The 20,847-nt window shown below is 48.9% G+C and overlaps 1 protein-coding gene across 2 annotated transcripts in view; it reads right to left on the bottom strand.

The window, feature by feature from the left end:
- The window catches only part of GALNT18 (polypeptide N-acetylgalactosaminyltransferase 18), a 344,314-nt gene that overhangs the window by 163,395 nt on the left and 160,072 nt on the right, over positions 1-20,847 (bottom strand). For both annotated transcript variants that reach the window (XM_058305729.1, XM_058305730.2), the window contains exon 2: positions 6,297-6,489. In XM_058305729.1, coding sequence (XP_058161712.1) covers positions 6,297-6,489 — 193 coding nt within the window. The remainder of the gene's footprint in view (positions 1-6,296; positions 6,490-20,847) is intronic.

Raw genomic sequence — 20,847 nt, 5'->3', positions numbered from 1 at the left:
ACATTGCTGCTGTAACTCATTACCATCAACTTGGTGACTTAAAGGAACACTCATTTATTATCTCACAGCTCTGGAGGTCAGAGGTCCAAGATGGGTCTCCCTGGGCTAAAACTAAGGTGTCGGCAGGACTGCATTCCTTTTTGGAAGCTCTAGGGGAGAATCCATTTGCTTGCCTTTTCCAGCTTCTAGAGCCTGCGTAGAGGCCACATTCTTCGGCTCATGGCCTCCTTCCTTCTTCAAAACCAGCAATAGATGCTCAAGTCTTCCCTTGATGCTCTCTCCCCAGTTCTGACTGTTTTGCCTCCTTCTTCCACAAGGACTCTGTGATGAGTGATGACACTGGGTCCATTTGGATCATCTGAGATAACCATCTTCTTAAAGTCAGCTGATTAGCAACCTTAATTCCTTCTGCAACTTTAATCCCCCTTGCCATGTAATATCACATGCACAGGTTCCAGAGATTAGGACACAGACATCTTGGGGGGGGGGCATTATTCTGCCAACCACACATACCTATGAAGCAGGCCCTGCTGGCACCCAGAGTTCTGAGATGGCAGGAGTCTGTTCAGAGTTTGTACCATGATAGCAATCTTGCCCATCCAGACCCCAGGCCCCTCCTATCCTGCCACACAAACCCCTGGCCACACCCACATTGTTGGGAGCAAGTCTCCAGTGCTGTCTTGGATGGATGCACCTGATCCTTGCAGGATCCAGTGCCCCTGGTTCCTGGCTGCAATCTCCCTCCCTTTTAATTCTGCCCTGCTCCTTTCCACTCTGATGTCTGCTCAGATCTCTCCAGCTCCAGAGCCAGGGCCCCTTTGTAGGTTTGTGTGTGCATCTGTCCCACTTGCTCCCACCTCTTAAATAACCCCACCTGTCCCCTATGCAGGCTCTAAACATACCATCAGCCCAAGTGCCAGCCCATTCTTACTCCTGGAAAGGAGGAACTTCGACCTCAGGGGAAGAGAGAAAAGCAAAGTCATTATCAACAAGGCTCAGGAGCCTCTGAAAATCTGCCAGCAAGTGGCAGGAAGCAGTACCTGCTGGAGGCTCTGCCCGGAGCCAGTCGGAGGTGGGCCAGAGAGTTGCCATGGCAACATGACAGCTCTGAAGCTCGAAGCCAGGCGCCTCCCTGCTCCTATGCAAACCCACAATGCCCACTGGATCAGGAGTTCACCCCTCAGAATTTCCCATAGCTACTGTTTGCAAATAGCAACCACAGCTTGCCGAAAAGAAGGTGACACAAGCTTGCTGCTGGAACTAGTCAGCACCTTCATGCCACCTGCCCCATCCACTGGTACTGGGGTGGGAAGCCCACCCCTACCTCACTGCCCCAAGCTGGAGAGAATCACCCGTGATCCTCCTTGTTTCCTACTAACTCACCAACCATCTTTTCAGTCATGTCCCAAAGGATGTTTCCTCCTTCTCCCTCCCTCAGGCAAATGACTTCCCTGATCTCTTTCTTGCACCTTCATCTTTCAAAAAATTGATGTTTAATTTACATGCAGTGAAACGCACAGATCCTACGTGTACGGTTCGATGGATTTTGACAAAGGTATACACCCACGTGGTCCACAAAGTCCACAACCCAATCAAGATTTCTTTTTTCTCTCTTTGCCCCTTGTAGGCTATTTTGAAGTCCACAGATAAGGAAGCGGGGAGCAGACACTGGGAGGCAGGGCACAGAGAACGCCCCTGGAACTATGGAACCTGCAGCTGGAAGTGAGGGCTAGAGCACAGTCCTGAGATGCAGCTTCTCTCCCTTTCAGCCCTGGGGTTGGATGGTTTTCCAAACCAGGATGCAAGCAAGGAAAACCCTGCCCAGATCTGTAAAGACCTCTCCTGGCACGAGGTCCATGAGCAGCACCAGGGGAGGCTGGCAACGTCCTCTCTCCCCTGGATCTTGACCCAAGGATAGCTGAGGGGCCTGCTCTGCTCCTGCTATGATGCAACAACTCGGGGAGAATTAATGGCATTTCAATCCCCAAGGGCCAATCCAGGGTCCTGGCACTCTAAGGAAGTTTCTCCTCTCTCTGCCCAGACCACTGAGCTCAGACTGAGGCTGAAAACCAGCTGTGCTTCTTGTTCCCACGACCTTTCCTTCCCAGAGGATGGCAGTCAAAATCAGTAAAAGGAGGTTGCTTGTGGTGCCACTCTCCAGGCCCCACCTCCCCTCCACAGGGGCCACAGAGGGACACACAGCTATGGGCCACCAAGTGTAGCCCCCTTCTTCACCAGAGGCCTGCATAAATGACTCCTCCACAAGGAGGTCATGGGGCCACCAGCAAGTTCTAATCACCTGTCTCGGCCTCCCACTACTTTCCACTCTGGATTCCCATTACAGTGTAAGCTCCACGGGGCACATCTGTCTGAGGCTTTCCTGGGTGCCTGACACATGCTAGGTGCTCAATAAATGCTTTTTGGATGATACATTAATGAACCCTAGCAACCAGTTGGATGGACTTTTTTTCTCCTGGTTATTTCTTGTCCTACGTATAAAGCACTTAGTTTGTTGGGTCAGACTAAATCTTTCAGCACCAAAAAAGAAGGGGACCAAATAAGGGACCAGCCAGAAGGTGATGGAAGGGAGCCTGGGGTAGGATTCAGGAAACCCACGCTCTGGTCTAGGAATGAAGCCAAGCATAACATCAGAGTTAGAACTTGGAGGAGCAAAGCCAAGAACACAAAGAACAAAGTGCAGAATCCAAGGACCCCTCTGGGGGCCGAATTCTCCAAGAGCAAATGGGAGCTAACAAGAGGAAGAGGCACAGGGGCTCAGGCTCAAGCAAGCTCCAGCCACATGGTTCTTCTGGAAGACTCATCAGCCTTCCTCTAAAGCTCTCTTCCTTTCCTCCTCTCTTCCTCGCATCCCATTCTTCCACCTACTTGGATCCAAATTCCTTCATTAGCCATGGTTGAGGCAGCAGCCTAAGCCTTAATAGCATGTTTGACATTCACTAAAAACAATGTTCCAGCTCTTAGAATCAGATCTACCTCCCTCCCAAATGATCAGCAAATGCCCAGTGCTATATATTGTCAAAACAGACTCCTTCCTGCCCCTGCCCTTAGAGTGGCACAGATCCACACCACAAGGCAATGTAGCATGGTGGTTACAAGCACAGAGCCTCCTGCCAGGCTGCCTGGGAGCAATCCCAGCTCTAGTACAGTGACCGAGAGCAGGTCTCTGTACCTGCTTCTCTTCTGTAAAATGGAGACTAATACAACTAGTACCTACCTCAGCTTATTGCAAGGAGTCAACAGATTAACATAGAGTGCCAAACACATGCCTGACAACATGGCTTGTGCTCTATAAATATTTGCTAGCGAATCTGAAATAGGGATGAAGGTAAAGATACTGAGAAGATGTTCCCACAATGAATTAAACAGGCTGAACTCATTATAAGGAAGGAATGTTTACAAGGACATTAAAAGACGAGAGAGGTGTTGTTTTGCCTAAGCACATACTTGTTTGGAACAGCCACCAACAGCTCTCCAATCACGGGCACACATCTGGCGTGGAAGCTAAGTGGGGCTAGACCGAGCCCTCCAAGCACGTGAACATGAATTTAACAAAGAGAAAGTGCTCACTGGTAAAGCCACTTGTACGGGAGCACTGGCTGGGGAGAAAAGGCTCAGTTCTGCCTTTTATCAGAGGCGTTCTACATCTCAGTCTCAGCTGGCGTGTCTAGAAAAGGCCTTGACAGAAGTTGCCTGGCCCCCACAGGGGAGGTGTGGTAGCTCCATAAACTGTAAAGCTACCCATGCACAGGGAAGGTCTTTCACATAATCATTGCTCGTCTCCAGCAGCTCAGCAAGAAACAGCCTAATTCTGCCCGTGTTGAGTCCTCCAGGGACTCTTTCTTAGGGGCACTGCCTTCCTCTAAAATGTGCCCTGAAGTAGGAACATAGCCTCTGTCACCTCCCCCCCTTCAGGGTCCTGTTTTTCTCACACCAGAAGTCACTGTGTACAAGGCACCTCTCTCCATGAAGGGTGAAGGGTCTGCGGTGTGCACACGGCAAAATCAATACAGCTGTGAGTCAAGGCCAAAGGCCAGGATTTGGCTTCTGGAGACATGAGTCCCTGTCTCAGCACAGCTACTTATCCAACAGACTTCACACTTAACTTTTTCTGAGCCTGCATTTCCTCAACACTAAGTGGGAAGAAGATGCCCTTTTCTTCCCTGCCTTCATAGCACCACTGGTGTGGTTCATCTGGGCAGGGCATTAGCAGCAAGTCAATCCTGGAAAATATCAGCTATCGGTAAAACCAGTCACAACCTGTAAGAGCCACACATTCCTTGGCTTCCTTCTTATTAGACTTTTAATTTAGAAAGAGCATGTATTGACCTGGGTCTGCATTTTGTGCTAGAGCTGGCTGCAAAGGCTGGGGCTCCTGTGCTGGCCAAGTAGGAATGCTGAGGCCCCAAACCCTCCCTTCAGCCTTTTCTCCAGAGCCTCTAGGTCCCTCCCACATCAGACCTGCTTTTCCCGCAGTCCCAGGTATGGTCTGGCGGCACTCTGAGCAGACTGAGCCCCCGCAGCACTCAACTGGAATCATCTTCAGAATATTCCTAGAATCCAATCCACTCCTAACACCTCCTCGGCAGCCATCCTGGTCCAAACCACCACTGTTTCTCACCCAAACATGCAGAAGCCTCCTAACTTGTCTCTCTGTTTCAATCTTTGCTCTCTCTGTCTATTCTCAACACAGCAATCAGAAGGGCCTTTAAAAATGATGATCTGAACATGTTACTGCTCTGCTCAAGCCCTTCCAATGGAGCCCCATCCCACTCAGTGTAAAAGCCACAGGCCTTGCAACAGCCGACAAGGCTGTTCTCCAGCAATTCTCAAACTTGGCTGCATGTTGGAATCATCTGGAAGCTCTAACAATCCTTATGCCAAATGCCACCCCTGTTCTAATTGGTCAGGGCATGGCCCCAGTATCAGGATTTTTAAAAGCTCCCCTGATGAATCAAATGTATAGCCAAGGTTGAGAACCACTGCCCTACTTGGCCTGCTTCCTGGTGCCCCTCTGACCTCATCTCCAGCTTCTGCATGCTCTGCTGCAGCCACACCAGCCTTCTCCCTCTCCTTCCAACGTGCCAAGCACACATTCACCTTGGGGCCTCTGCACTTGCTGGTCCTTCTGCCTGAAAAGTTCTTCTCCTAAGAACTTTGGCTTGCTTCCTCACCTCCTCCAGGTCTTTGCTCAAATGCGGCCTGCTTAGCAAGGTCTTCTCTAACCTCCCCATAAGAAATTACAACCTTCTCTTCCTCTCCCAGGTCCCGAGGTCCCTCTCCATCTTATATTTCTCTCTAGCATTCACTGTCATCTAACATGCTATGTATTTGACTACTTTGTTTTGTTTAGTATCTCTCTCCCCATCTAGAATGCAGGCTCCATGAAGGCAGGGATTTTTGTGTTTAATTCTCTGCGCTGTGCCTGGGTATCCACCATGCTGAACATAAAAGAGCTCAGAAAATATCTAGTAAATGAATACACACTCTTCTCTCCCCTTATAGATCTTTGACTGCTTTTTCATACCTAGCATCCAGCCAGGTTCCTCCAGTTAAACAGCATACAGCAGGTACTCAATAAATGTCAATGAAACTGAATTGATCTCCCCTCCCTAAAACAATACAGCTTCCAAGCCCAGCAACCAGCTATTTTCTGAAAACTCTAGATATGTGCTCACCTTGGGGACTGCAGCTTTAAGAAAATTTTTAAAATAAGGAGAAAGAGGAGGGAAAAAAAAGTGTGGAGGGGGGAGCACACAAAAGTTAATGAGATTTTCTCCGCTGTGGAACGTGCTCACATTTTTAATAATTAGGAATAATAAAAATTCTAACTGAAACTTAAAGGAACATCCTGCTGTAACAAAGAGAGAAGTCAAGACAGATTTCTCTGCCAAGTGTAATGACTTGTTAGTCCTGGAAGACAGATGTCCTTTAAAACGAATTTACAGGGAAAAAAACAACTGTTCACAAAAATGCAACTGATTGGGTTCAAATGACATATTAACAGGAGTGTCAGATATTTCAGTGCTTTAAAGGAGTAAATTAGGTTATCAATTCTGAAAATCTCTAAGCATCCCTTCTACTTATCAGATGGAAACACTGAGGTTGAGGAGGAGGAGAGTGACTTGCCCGCGGCAGGCTGAGAGGTTCAACCCTGGCTGAAGCAGGAAAGGGGCCCAGGTGTCCAGATGCCCAGGCCTGGCTTTGTTGCCAACACTGTGGTGCCCCCACCTCCCCACCAGCAGGTGGACAAGGGGAGCGTCACTGACTCTGCTCACCCACTGGGTCTGAGGTCAGGCAGGGGCCGGTCCAGGGGCAGGCGGTCACTGAGGTAGGCGTTGTAGCCGTAGTACTGGAACTGCTTCAGAGCCACGCGCCGGCCTTCAGGGCTGAGCTCCTGGCCCCAGTGTGCAAACAGAGAGGAGTCGGTAAAGGGCTCAGCCTCTGCCTCCTCAGGCTTGGCAGGAGCCTCTGGGGAAAGAAGGGACAAGGAGACAGTGGGTCAGAGAGTACCCCTAAAAAAGCCATGCCAACCCCTTTCCCTTCCTCACAACCCACCATGAAAAAAACAGTCTTGGCCCATCTTTGGAGGGAATGTCCATGCTTCTGAAAGACTCATTTAGTCCATCCATCCATCCATCCATCCAACACAACTAGACAGAAAGGATATAGAGATACTCCTGAAAAGATCTGCCAAGAAGCTTACAGATGTGACCCTGTGTGCTGCCTGGCTACAGGTCAGAACGTCCTCCTTTCCCAGTCTGTACCGGAGATGCTGGCCCAGTCCTCTAACTGGGCTTCTGCTTCTTTCCCCAGCTTGCACCCCTATTTCCTGCTATGCCTGATTCTGCCCTCACACTCAGCCCCTGACTGGGAGTCTACTGTTCTGTAAAGCTCTTGCCAACCCGCCACCTCTGCCCCCACTCTCTGGACCTGCTGGGAACTACCTAGTTCCATCCCATGACATTCAGCTGTCTGTGAGCATCCTTCGTCCTGAGCCTGCTTCCAGGTTCTGCCCACATGAATAGGGAATTGGTGACACAGATAACGGCCAAACCTTCCCCAGTCTGCCACACTCTGGACACTGCTCATCAGTCCCCTGGTAGACTTTGTGGACACAGTGCACACCAGGCCAAGGAGAACTCATGGTTTCCCTGGAACTTTCCAAGAGAGCAGAGGGGGCTTTATTATCTATAAGAGCAGAGGCTTTCGATTCACAAAGACCTGAATTCAAATTTCTGCTGCACCATTCACTGGTTATGTGACCATAGGAAAATACTCAATCCCCTGGGCCTCAATTTCCCCACCTGTAATGTGGGATAATAACATCCACTCATCCCCCAGAGATTTTGTGAGAATTACTTAAGATAATGTATGTAAAGCACTTTGGCCAAAATATGCTTCCAAATGGAATTTGGGTTGTTACAGCAAGGGAACCCTGGTGGTCATTTAAATGCCTCTTTTCTGGTAACAGGTAGGTCTTGCCAGGATGCAGGCTTTGGAATTGGTTCTAAGGAAAAGAAAGGCAGGCGACACGTTCAAGGTCAGAAATGAGAGAAATCCAACAGAGAAGCCAGACCCACTGGGCGGCTCCTTTCATGCTCATAATTATGTGATGATGCAAATAAGAGATGGAGCCAGGAGACAGACAGGAAGGAAACAGAAGCAGGACAGGAACAAGAGAGGCAGGCTTGGACATCTGCCAAGGAACCCTCGGCAGTCTTTATGGGGCCAACTGGTGCTGTGCTTGCCAGGGACGTTAACGATATGGGGTGGAGACAGGCTAGGCTTCTGGAGTCTTCAAGCTACAGATCACAGCCCTTGCTACCACCTCTTCTTGGTGCACTCTCCCACAAGCCAACCTGGGATAGAGGAGGAGATCTGAGAAGAAAAGGGGGAAACTTTCAGCACTCAGAACCCTTCTAAGGTGCAAGGGCTACCCAGTGGTGGTACACCCCCATCACTGGACGTTGTCATTGAGAAAGGATTTTCACAGCTCTGTACAAATTAGAGAACTCATGGTGCTAAAAGTGGAGAGAATATGCTGATGCCAGAGACCTTTAAGGAGAGAGATGAAAAAAATACCTGGTGCTCACAGGTGCTGGCCTAACTCACCGGGGCGTCTGCATAAGGCACCTCTCCCCTTTGAGTCCTGTGCTTGAGACAGATTCCAAACTGAAGAAGGGCGTATTTCCTGAGATAACCAAACAGCACTCGCTTACTGAGGGCTTACTATGAGTCAAACTGTGTTGGAAGCATTTTTTACCTGTCCATTTATCTTGCCATATAAGGTGGGAACTGTTATCATCTCTATTTTATAGATAAGGAAAGTGAGGCACAGAGAGGACAAGAAACACGTCACAGTTCACACAGGAGGAAATGAAGGAGCCGGGATTCAACCCCGGGAAGTCTGTCTGCAGATGCAGTGGTCTGCATGGCAGTGGGCTGGCAGATGTGAATTCCCAAGACAAATATGGCATATTGTCTTGGCTATAAATTTTCCCAAAAGATAAGGAAGGATATATTAAGCAGATTCACACCTTAAGGAGTATGCAGTGAGAGTTTTCTGGACTGTGCTGGCCTGCCCAAAGCTATATCCCAGAACCCAGGGTTGCCCTTGTTCATGCTTCTCCCAGACTAAGCACACTTGGAGGGAAGCACAGGGCTTGTGTGATCTTGAAGGTCCTTGTTAGCTCTAAAAAAAATGTATGACTCATTCATTTGGAATGAGGGGTAGTAAAAATCTAAATCAGTGAACCAACTGAATCATGTAATATTTAAAAGAAATATAGTTTTATTGCTCTCAAATACCTAAATGGATATTACCAAGTAAAATGAGATCAGTTAATGAAAAAATTATGACTCACAATTAGGCCTGTGTTGCATAATAATTGATTATAAACATATTAAAGTCCTGAGTTATACCACATGCTTCTAACTTTTTATTCAGTATAGGTATGAATGACAAGAATCTTGAAATCAATGGGTGATGAATTAAGGGCACTACTGGGGAAAGGAAGCAATATTTGTTGAATTCCTGCCAAAAGTCAAGCAGTCTACTAGGTGATTCCTTTATTCAAGGTTATGCCTTTCCATCCTCAAGGGAGTAGATTCCACGAGGGCAAGACCACATCTGTCTTGTTCATGACTCAATCTTCAGCTCCTAGCACACTATGCAGCTCTTCTAAGGGGCTCGATATATTTTTTTAAAAATTAATTAGTTAATAAATAACTCATAGTGGTTAGTTATTAGATATGAGGAAAGTGAAAATAAAAAGTTAAATGACAAATCCAAGTTCATCCAGTTTGTCATGTGCACTGAACAAATGTCTAGCTTCCTCCAAACCCCACATTCTTTCCATACAGGAGTGGTAGCAAAATACCGCCCATGGGCCTGTTCTGTTCCTCCACTTAAAAAAAAAAAAAGCTTTATACTAGAACACAGCCATGCCCACTCATTTACATACTGCCTAGGGCTGCTTCATGCTGTACAGTAGGTAAAGACCTTAAGGCCCACAGAGAGAGAAGTATTTACTATCTTGCCCTTTAAGAAAAAGTTTGCTGCTTAAGTAAGGAGGCCTTGCCTCTGCTACCTGCATCTGCTTTCCTTCCCGAAGTACTGGTGAAAAGCCCTGGCTGTAGGCTCAGGTTTCTGGGGTTTACATTCCAACCCTATAATTTACCAGTTTAGTCTACTTTATTATGTGCCTCCCTTTCCTCATCTGGAAAAGGGAGTTGATAATAGTAATACCTTCTTAATATTTGGAGTAATAAAGAAGACGGCCCATGTAAAGAACTTAGCACAGAACCTGGCACATATATGCTAGCTCATAAGGACTGTGAAGCCCCATGGTCCCACCAGGGAGCTTCTCCACCAACACCTCTTGAGCTCAGATGGGGAAGATGACCCTGCTCTGAGGTGCCCCAGCTCTGGAAGGTGCTGATTCCATCTAGCTCTAGTCCCAGATAAGGGATCTCCACGTTCATAGACAAGCAGCCTACTCTTAACTGGTCTTAGAGCAGCTCTCTTCTCTCTCCAGGATGAAAGCAGGCCTACATCTTCTAGCCTAGGAGAACCATCTTTGATATGGTTGGAGTGACAGGCAAAGACACCTCAGGGAAGTGCCTGGGCTGGGTCATCTGCAGGGGCCCAGGGGTGTCTGGATACTTCTCATGATGGGCCAGACCCACGGACATATCTCACTCAGGAACGAAGGACTCAGAATCAGAAAGAACAATTCAAGGCACCAAACATTCCTCCTCCCAGAAACTCAGGTGCAGAGAGCAATGAGGGGAAGACGGAGTGTTCCAGAAAGCTGTTCTAAGCTGCCTTCTGGGAGGGCCTGAGAGCCAGGCCGGCGTTTCCTTCCTTGCCCAGCCCCAGAGCGTTGGGTCCCTTCCACAAAGCTCCAACTGACATATCGATGCCTGACTTTGCTTCCATGCTTGCTCCCCGGCTCAGTCTCCAAGGTGCTTGTTATAGAAACTCTCATCAACAAACCCAGAGGGAGAATCCCCCTGAGAGGACACTAATCATTCCACTCCTTGAAGAGAAAAGCTGTATTTGATGGGTCTGTGCAAAAGCATGACATTTTTGACACCAATGGGAAAAGAGACTGATTTCTTTCTCATCCTTGATATTTCTCAGAGGAACCTGCATTTCCTTTCTTGGGCACAGCACCTCAGAGGGGCTGAGGGGATTGTCCTTTCTGCTTACCAGCCAGCGTGTCTGGGAGCTGCCCCTTCAGCCTTATCCAGAGGGGCGCCCCAGTGGCTGCGTTGCCCTCGGTGCTGGGCCTGGGGACTCACTTCCAGCTCTGCCCCCGAAGGGAATGAGCTCCTTTTTCAGCTAATCGATAAATATTTAACCAAGTTTATTCTGTGCCAGGCCTATTGTGGGATATTTGAAATATAAAGAAGACCCAGACTTGGTCCCTATCCTCATGGCGCACCCAATCTAGTGGAAAAGGTGAATGTTTAGACAAATAATGCCAAGAGAATGCGCTCAGGGCTCTGACTGGAGGTGGATAAAATGCCATCAGGTCCTGAAGGGGGAGTGAGGGAGGCGTTTGCAGGGAAGGCTTCCCAGAGGAGGGGGCCCTTGAGTTAGACTTTGAAGAATGAGATCCACAAGCTGACTCCAGGGAAGGGCACTCCAAGGGACAGATGTTGATAGAGATCCAAAACCCGGAAAACAGGATCGGAGTCGCTGGGGCCTCACCAGGCCTAGGATGGCCAGGGGACAGGAAAGGAAGAGGCAGTGAAGACTGGAATCTGACAGGCCCGGACCAGACATGTCGACTGGAGAGTGTTTATGAACCAACGCGCACTCATCCCAAAGCCCAACGGGTTAAACATCAGGAAGGGCACGGTGCCACGTGGCTGAGCCAGAGTGCAGCGCTCCCCAGTTCCGTCCCACTGCCCCTACCAGGGGGTGGTCAGGCCCTCCTGCCCCATCTATGAAGCCTCCCAGTTGCCCTGAGAGGTCGGTATTAGCATTTCCATCATAGAGAAGAGGAAACTGCAGCTCCAAGGCTGAGCTCACACTCCTCCTGACCACAACCCCACTTTCCTATCTTTTTTTCCTTCTTTTATTTTTAAATTAAATTAAATTTTATTTTATTTTTCAATCATCTTTTTAAAAGTTGATAGATCACACAAAATGTTACATTAGAAAACATAAGAGGTTCCCACATACGCCACACCCCCACCCCACCCCACTTCTCCCACATCAACAACCTCTTTCATCATTGTGGCACATTCATTGCATTTGGTGAATACATTTTGGAGCACTGCTGTACTACATGGATAATAGTTTACATTGTAGTTTACACTTTCCCCCAGTACATTCAGTGGATTATGGCAGGATATATCATGTCCAGCATCTGTCCCTGCCATATCATTGAGGACAACTCCAAGTCCCGAAAATGCCCCCACATCACATCTCTTCTTCCCTCTCCCTGCCCTCAGCAATTACTGTGGCCACTTCCCCACAACAATGCTACAATTTCTTCCTTACTAGTCACAGTAGTTCTATAGTAGAATATTAGTAAGTCTACCCTAATTCAAATTTTATTCCTCTATCCTATGGACCCTGGGATGGTGATGTCCACGCCACCTCTATATCGAGAGGTGCTTAGATCCCACATGGATGATGGATGTAATTCTGAGCCAAGGATACACTCCCTGACTTGAGGGCTTGGCAAAATTTCAACTCCTTCAGTTGGTCTGTACTGATTCAAACCAGCTGCTTCACAACACTGATAAATGACGGCTGCTCGGAGCCTCTCCAGATACGCCCTGCTACCCCAGATGCTCTGGTCCTTTTTTTGGAATGTTCTAGATGTCTCTGCAAGCCAGCATCTAAAAGGCATTTGCCAGGCCCAGCCAGGAGCCCCAGATCCCTGCTCCCTGCTGTGGCCAGCATCATATGAAGTATATTTCAGCTCTCACTTGCTTGAGTCCTTCCTCAGAGGGCTGCTGTGAACAAGAATCAGCAAATCTGCTTCCCCATGTTAATGTCCAGTACTCATTGTGCATGGCCTGTTTTCCAAAAAAGTTCTACCAGTGATCATATGGGGGTACCCAGGAAATGCCACCACATGGCCTCAAAGATATGTCCACGGTACCTGGAGCCCAGTCCCCGAATGAGAGCAGAGAATTACAGCTACACATGTCCTCACAGACTCCATGCTAATTCACAGAGACAGGAAGAAAGTGGGACAGGAAAGCAGCCTTGGGAATCTCTGAACAATTAATGCAACAAGAGCCGCAGTTCCGAGACTGTGTGCAGGCTAATCGGATGGTACCAGGAGCACATCTGGAGACCCTGCCCGGGCTTTTGAAGCTCCTGAAACCACTGATGCTGAAAGCAGGAAGGATGCCTGCATGAGGGGTGATAGCTTCAGTGAGCAGACCAAACAGAGATTTGGCCCCCCTGGTTTTTGCTCTAGGGTCTTGGTGGTGCCGAGGTTGCCCCATGGAGTGGAAAGAAAATGGGTTTTGGAATGACACAGACATTTTAGCCCTGTCCAGTTCTGAGTGCCTACTTGCTTCAGGACCTGACCCTAGAGATTCCCAACTTTTGAAGTTGAGTCATCTTGCCAGGTACTGCCATGTGCTTAGCTACAAGTGGCAACCCTGAGATGCTGGGGCACTGGGGAGGGGCTGCAGGAGAGGCTGTAGCCCAGACCTCTCCCTAAGCAAGAAAGCAGCTCCCATCCCTGCTCCTTGGATTTTAGTGTGAGGCACTATGAGGGGTCACATTATACCATTGCTGGTGGAAGTCAAAGTCATTTGGGATTCCCACCTCGGGGCTAGCCTAGGCTTGGTCCCTCAACTCACTGTGCAGCTGGGCTGTAGACTCACTGGACATCTAGTTTGGGCACCTTTGGGGATCTTTCCTAGGAAGCCGAGGGAGGCTTACTGTGCCTTGTGGTGTTACTTTCAGGCAGGGGGGTGGCCTAGAGGGTTTTTAGGTAAGGATGGGGTAGAGAGGTCTAGCTTTTGCCTTGCTGCTGGAGCTGGAGCCACAGCTATTTATTTCTGCCCTCAAGCCACACTCAAAATGGAAGCTTTAGGTATTTGGTGATGAGGTCCAGAATCCAATAATGAGGTGGGAGAACCTGGCCAGGCAGCCCTAGGTCCCAGGGAGCCGCCTGCCTCAGGCATAGAGCTCTGTGTTTAAAGTTTACCCAGGAGAGGGATGCAGCTGATCCTCCTGCTGGCCCCCTGGAGTGGACTGGGGCCCGTTGTTTCCCCACTCCTGCATCTGCCATTTACTCTGTCTGGTCAAGACCCTGAGCCTCTTATGTCTCCTTTTTCTTCCCTTGTGAAATAGGAACGGACTATCAGGCTGCTACGGAAAGTCACTGGGAAGTCACCCCTTTGCAAAGATGAAGACTAAGCATTAAATAGTAAGAGTGAGCCTTGCTGAATATCCCAGAAAAAAAATCTTAATGGATGTTTTCCTTTTCTTCCACTCTTTTTTTATATTTACAGCTTTATTGGAGTGTAATTTAAATACCATAAAATACACCCATTCCAAGTGTACAATTCAATGATTTAAAAAAAAAATTTTTTTTTTCTTCTCTTGAGATGCTTTGTTGCTGGTTTTATTTGGGTTAAAATGAAAAGGGCTAATTGAACATTCAGAAATGTACCTTTCTCTTGTCAGCTTTCAGCAAATTCCTGCCCCCTGGCTTCCTGCTCCGGGGAAGTCACCAGTATGCCCCTTACGGAGCCTGAAGCTTGAGCAGCGCATCAAAGCCCAGCTCCTCGGGCACTGCTGATGAGGGCTGCATGCACTGCCAGCCAGGGAAGGCCACTGCCTTCAGCTTTCTGTCTGCTTCCGGAGACTAGGGTTTGTGCCCCCCACTCGCTGCTCTCCTAACCACATAGCTCCATGGTCTAAACCCAGGGTCCGTGCCTGACCCAGCAGAAGCACGGCACTGCGATCCTGCAGGAAGCTGGGGTGAGCGTCAGGACTCCTGGGAGGCTCACCTCTAACCCGGGGCAAACTCCCAACTCGCTGGGCCTCCTCTTCTGTAAGATGAAGCCTGTGTTTGTGGGTTTTTTGGGGGGGAGAGGGGCAGGGAGGAGTGGAGAGGGGCTTTAGCATATAGCACATCATAGTGGTGCTTTCCTTGTACCCAGCAAAGTGAGACATTATGCCTCTGCTTGGGTGGGTTGAGCTCCCACAGAAAACCTTCCAGATTTTCTTTTAACATCCTCTGATGTGCTAAGAGTACTAATAATGATAAGTAAATGAACTACTCTTTGAATAGAGGGACTCCCCTCTCTGGTTGTTGGTGGGCCTTAGAACGTAAGCCAAGGTCTTTCTCTCCCAGGAATCCTCAGAGCTGTTAGCTGGATTGGAATCTGACTGGGAAGGGCTGGGAGCAAATGGGAAGAAAGATGCCTTGACAGTGTGAAGTCCTGCATAGTTACTGTCCTCTGCTCAGCGACTTTCCTCACTGTGGCCTCCTCTGCCACCTGGAGAGGATTACAGGATGCACATGAGTGAAGCACTCAGAGCTGTGTCCAGCCATGGTAATGCCAGGGAACATAAGCTACAACCCACCTGCAGGTGACAAGCCTCTGCCTCAAGCTTTGAACTTGGCTCTGAGACATTCTACTGGGGATAGACCCTAATTTGCCTAGTACCGGCCTCACGATACCAAGGTATCACAATGCTCACCCTCCAGAGAGGACAAAAGACAGTTTTGATTCTGGATGTTCAAGTCTCTGAGAACAGGCATCCGGGCAAAGCTGGGGATGGAGGAATCAGGCCCAGCCACCCCGAGAAGGAGGGGGCTGGCAAGGGCCCTGGAAGGCAGCCCCAGCCAGGTGGGCGAGGATTCAGGGAGGGGGTGGAGAATGAGCGAGGCGTTCTGAGAGATGCACAATCATTTCAGCCTGGGTTGACATCACAGCAACACTCGGACTCTGCAAGCTCAGCCCAGATACTGCATAATGGTGCCTCATAGCCAGATTCCAGACACTCCTGCGGGGCTGCGCTGCCGTGTTCTCCCTTCCTCTCCTGCACAGGGTCGGTTCAGGGTCTGAGCACATAGCTGAGATGGCTGAGGCCAGACCTCAGCGTGTGCACACACACACTCACAGGAACAGAAACAGATTTGATTAGAAATTATGCAGAATTGAAAGCTGCTATTAAAGAGTCCAAGTTTTTATGCTCCAAGCCAACCACATAAAGAACATGTGAAAAACTCATTTTAGGGAGTGACAAATGTCTGTATCTTAGGAACCAGGATTTATATGTGCCATTACTTACTACTTTAAAACAACCCTTTAAACCTAGAATTCTGCCTAGGAAATATAATGAACTCTGAAGCACAGACCATCATTTTTTCCCCGAGAGCTGACAGCCTAGAAGCACCCGCACTTCTAAATATATACCTCACCGTTCACACATAAAACACAGTGTTTCCACACATCAATTTCTTGGAATGAACTGGCTGGACCGACGCCGCTGGTGTTAAAGCGGCAGCTCTTCCTGACGCAGATGCGCTCAGCAGGGAGAAGGACACGTGGCCAGCCAGACCCGGGTCAACCTCAGACGCCCGCAGGAGGTGTGGCCCCAGCCGAGGCCCTGAGACATTGCCTCGGGAAACCTGAAGCCTGAATCCCAAATCCCTTCCGCTAAGCTGAGGAGAAGGTGGGTACCTTGTTTCTCTATTATCCCATCCTTCACTCCCCTGTCGCAAATAGCCTCTCCGAGGAAGTCTGCCTATTCCCAGGCCCTTTCTTCTGGTCTTAGAGCAGCAGCGGCCCGCTGTGGACCAGTGGTTCTCCAATGGTAGCAAGCATCAGATAGCCTAGGGGGCTGGTGAAGTCACAAATTGTGGTGCCTCACCCCGCAACGTATCTGATTCAGCAGGACTGGGGTGGGGCCTGGGAATGTGCATTTCCAACAAATTATCAGGAGATGCTGAGGCTGTCGGCCCGGGCCCCTCTCCTGAGAAGCATTGCTGAAGAGGAGCTAACCCTACCAGGCTGGGAGTAAGAGGCGACCCTTCTACTCGTTCATTCACTGCGTGGCCTCAACTGTCCCATCAGTAAACACAAGCTGGTGAGGCTAAATGATCTCTGAGATCCTTTCCCATCCTGAAATGCCATGAGGGTAAGATGGCTCTGGACACTGATTCCGGGGCAGAATGTTCCATTTGGAAAAATTAGGCCTCTAGTTCAACCCCCTCATTTCATAAACAAACAAACTAAGGTACAGAGGCACTAAAAGACTTGCTCATGGTTACACAGGTAGCAGCTGATTCTAGAACTGGGAAAGAAGACAAAGCCCCCGGATGCCTTCATTACCTGCTTGGGGCTCCCTCCTCCACCCCTGACATTTACTGCAAACCGGCTCAGAGAAAAGGCAACCTTCTTGATGAATGAGTATTTCTAATACCTCTGAAGCAGTCAAACCCCAGCACCTGAGCCCTGAGGAAAATAGCAAAATTCCTCCCCCAGGGCCCCCTTACCAGTGCTGGTGGCTGAGTCCCCAGAGGCGCCTGCAGCTTGTCAGTCAAGCTGGCAGGACGGTAAGAGGCACTCTGCAGAATGGAGGGGAGGATAGTAACAAGAGCCTGGGTCTGTTCATCCAGGTTCCCAGAGAACAGCAGAATGTCCTTCCACTCAGCTATCACAGGCTGCATTCTCACACACAGGCACACACACTCAGCTACATGCACACACACACATACACACCACAGTCAGTTACAGAAGCCCACAGCAGCCCACAAAGCTTGTTGTGAAAATGGATTCTTCTAGTCCCAATTGACTGCTCACTGCGTGTAGCAAGATCATTAAAAATGTGTCATCTCAAAGATGAGAGAACACTTGTAAAAACAAACTTGCAAGGAGAAATATTATGGGGCTTTACTCTTGTTAAATAGCCCACATCTGAATCTTTACGTGCAATTTACAGCAAAGAAGGCAATACAGGAGCCAAGGACCCAGGGATGTTGGGTCTGCCACATGACCCTGGATGTCCCAGCAGTGACCATCTTGGGCTGAGCGCACCATCCATGCCAGCAGGTGTTGGCTCGCCAGACATCTTTTCACTATTGTTCTCAGCTGTAAATCTCCCAGCCCGGGCAGCCGCAGCTGTACTGCAGCAGGGAGAAGTAGATTTGCCTTTGAAAAAAGTTAGCAAACAGGCCTTCCCAACCCCAGACTCCTGCAGGACCAGGAAGGACTTTGAATCCACGTCAAAGAAGCCATCAAAGGAAATAGGCCATGTTCAAACAAAATCCATTTCTCGAGCATGACGGTGAAAATATTTATCACATGAAAGATGTGAAAACCTTTATGATGTCTCAACACTCTGTTATAAATGCAGGCATGTGTCTGGTGACATGTGCAGAAAATTGCCATGCCCATGATTTTGAAAGGAGGGAAAAACTAATCCTTTCCATCTGGCAAATTCTTAACTTACCAACCCAGGCATTCTGCCTGAGTACCTGAGGCAGAGGAAGAGGTGGGCCAGGCAGAATAAACAAATGCTTAGGACAAATGAATCCTGAATGTCCAGGGCACAGCAAACAGGCGCCCACACTTATCTATCTCTGTCAGCCCAGGCTTTGGAAAGCATCCACACAATACTCCGGGCACAGGGTCAGACAGGGTCTCTTCAGTGGGTCTCAGGATTATCACACGGGCTGGAGTCTTCTTCAAGGACCTCCATAATGATGAGTGTCTGCTCTACAAATGGACTTTCAAAGTGCACTGTAAAGCCTGCTCCTCAGCGCAGAGCAGATCGAAGAGGGCAAGCCAGTCTTCCTGTGTGACCCAAGTCCTCCCTGGCTCAGACCTGAGGGTGAAGGCTCTGCTCAGACACCCTGCAGCCCCGGTTCCTCTTCGAGGCCATTCCTTGAGGTCTGTGGGTAGCCTCAGAGAGGGCACGCCTATGCACAAGCCTTTCCCTGGTCCACGAGCATCTCCTCTTCCAGTAAGAGACACGGGTCTAGTTCTAACATCCTTTCTTCTGGGCAGGTGGCCAGGACAGAAGCTCCCTGACAGGCCCCAAGCTACTGAGGAAGAGGCGTTGGCTTGCCCACTCTGATCTGTTGGCACAAAGGTGAAAGTTAAACTCTGTGCCTTAACTCATCGATTTAATCAATTATGTGTGGAGATGCTGCTATGCCAAAAGGCTGCTTAGCATGGTGGCGAAGTGCAAGAACTGAGTCACACTGCCGGAGTCAACCTGGCTTCACCATTTACTAGCAGTGGGACTTTGCACAAGTCACTGAAGTTCTCTGTGCTTCAGTCCCCTAATATTGAAATTTGGGGATAATAACTGTCTCATGGGGTTACTGTGAGACTTGACTACATTAATAACAGAGCCTCTCACATTCTATGTGCTCTAGAAATATTGGCTAACGTTACTGTTATTCTTTTATGGGTCAGGTACTATGGGCGCTGAGGTCAAATTACGAACAAAAACGGTGAGGATGTGTTGACTGGCTGCTCATCACTTTTGCATCTCCCCCACCAGCGCCTGGTATACAGAATAGCCTAGAACCCACAGCTCCTCTCTCCTCTCTAAGAGGATGGAAAGAGTGCAGAGCCCACCAGCACCGTGGGGTAAGATGCCTCGGGATGCCCGCAGCAGCCCTGCCTCAGCTCCCTGCCCCTCACCCTCATTCCTGCTGAGGTTGGGGGAGGACGGTGTCTTGGTTTTGCCTGAGCTGCAATCACAAACAACAGGACTTTATTGGCTCGCAATTTCAGAGCCTAGAAGGCTTGCTTTCTCTCCCAAAACTGTAGTGTTCTGGTACCGACGTGCAATTCTTGGAATTCCTTGGCCTGTACAGCTGCTCCTCGTCCTCTTCTGGCGATGCACCTCTCTTTTCTCTTTTGGGTTCCCGCTGACTTTCTGCTTTCCAGCTCCCGTGGCTTCCTCCTCGTAAAGCCTCCAGTCCTCTGGATGAAGCCCCACCCTCCTTCAGCTGAACCACACCTTAATTAAGATAACCTCTTCAAAAGGTCCTGTTTACACTGGGTTCACACTCACAGGAAGGGACTAAAATTAAGAACATGTGTTTTTGGGTACATTAATTCAACTTACCACAGTCTACCCTCTGGACCCCAAAAAGACATATTCTTCTCATATGCAAAATACGTTCACCCAATCCCAATGTCACAAAAGTCTTATGTCATTTCAGTAACAACTCTAAGTACAAAAGTCACATTAAAACCGATTACAGGTGTGGCCCATCCTGGGGCAAAAGTCCAGTCTGTCTGGGGACCTCTGAAATCTAGAGAACAAGTTCTCTGCTGCCCAAATGCAATGGTGGGACAGCTATGGGACAGACATTCCAATACCAGATGGATAAAATGGAAGGAAATCAGGGTTTGTATGTCCGAAGTGCAGCTCCAAACCAGCAGGACTAATTCCACTAGATCTCAGATCTGACAGTCATCTGTGGATCAATGCTTCCAGGCTGATCCCTCTAGGCTGAAGACTTGAGATCACAGGCAGCACCCTTTCCTCTGTCACGACCTACAGCCTAGTGCTAGGAAACCAGGATTCCCACACTATCGATCTATCACCTGCAGGAAGAGCGGAGAACCCCTCATGCCTGATCCCTGACCCCCAGGCTTCCCAGGGCAAGCCAAGCTGCTCTCTGATCCTGAGGTCCGCGGCCTCTCAGCAGCCACCTGGCGTGTGGTGTTTGGAAGCACAGCTGTGCAAAGGCCTAAGTGCAGCCTCCAGGAACCAAAGAGGCCTGGATGTGGCAAAGCACTCTGCTGATAGGGCTCTCAAGTGGAGACGCCCAGACCACTCCCACACCCACTTCATCCACCCACAAGTAGATGACGTACCATGGTGACCTTACTAGACTATGGACTTGAGGAAGGTGGGCTCCATCCTAACCTCCCCACCTCCTGCCAGGCCCAGGAGGGGCAGCCTACAGTTTGGGAGAAATAGAACTGTTAGACTGAGAGAAGGGGTACAAGGCTCTTTCTAGGGGAGGGGCTCATCCTCTTGAGCAGTTCTGACTTTCCACCCAGCCCTTACCTTGCTGCATTCCTTCCCAGTGCATTGTTCAGCCCCGTGGGTCAGTAGATTTCCTAAATGTAGTTGTGAGACAAAGTCAGAGCCCAACAGAACCACAGTGCTATTTGGCCTTTAAAAAAAAAATCATAATCTATTGTAAAAGCTATATTTTATACCCATCCAGTGCATACATACATATATACATAAGAGAAAAACAGATTGCCTTTTTGTGTGTGACATATTCTAAAATATTTTATTCTATATATCCTATTGAAAAGAAATGATAATTGGGATCTAATAAATTGACT

The sequence above is a fragment of the Dasypus novemcinctus genome, chromosome 10, assembly GCF_030445035.2.
Source record: "Dasypus novemcinctus isolate mDasNov1 chromosome 10, mDasNov1.1.hap2, whole genome shotgun sequence".
NCBI lineage: Eukaryota > Metazoa > Chordata > Mammalia > Cingulata > Dasypodidae > Dasypus > Dasypus novemcinctus.
The sequence above is the reverse complement of the archived record's forward strand: the minus strand, read 5'-3'. Positions and strand labels throughout refer to the sequence as shown.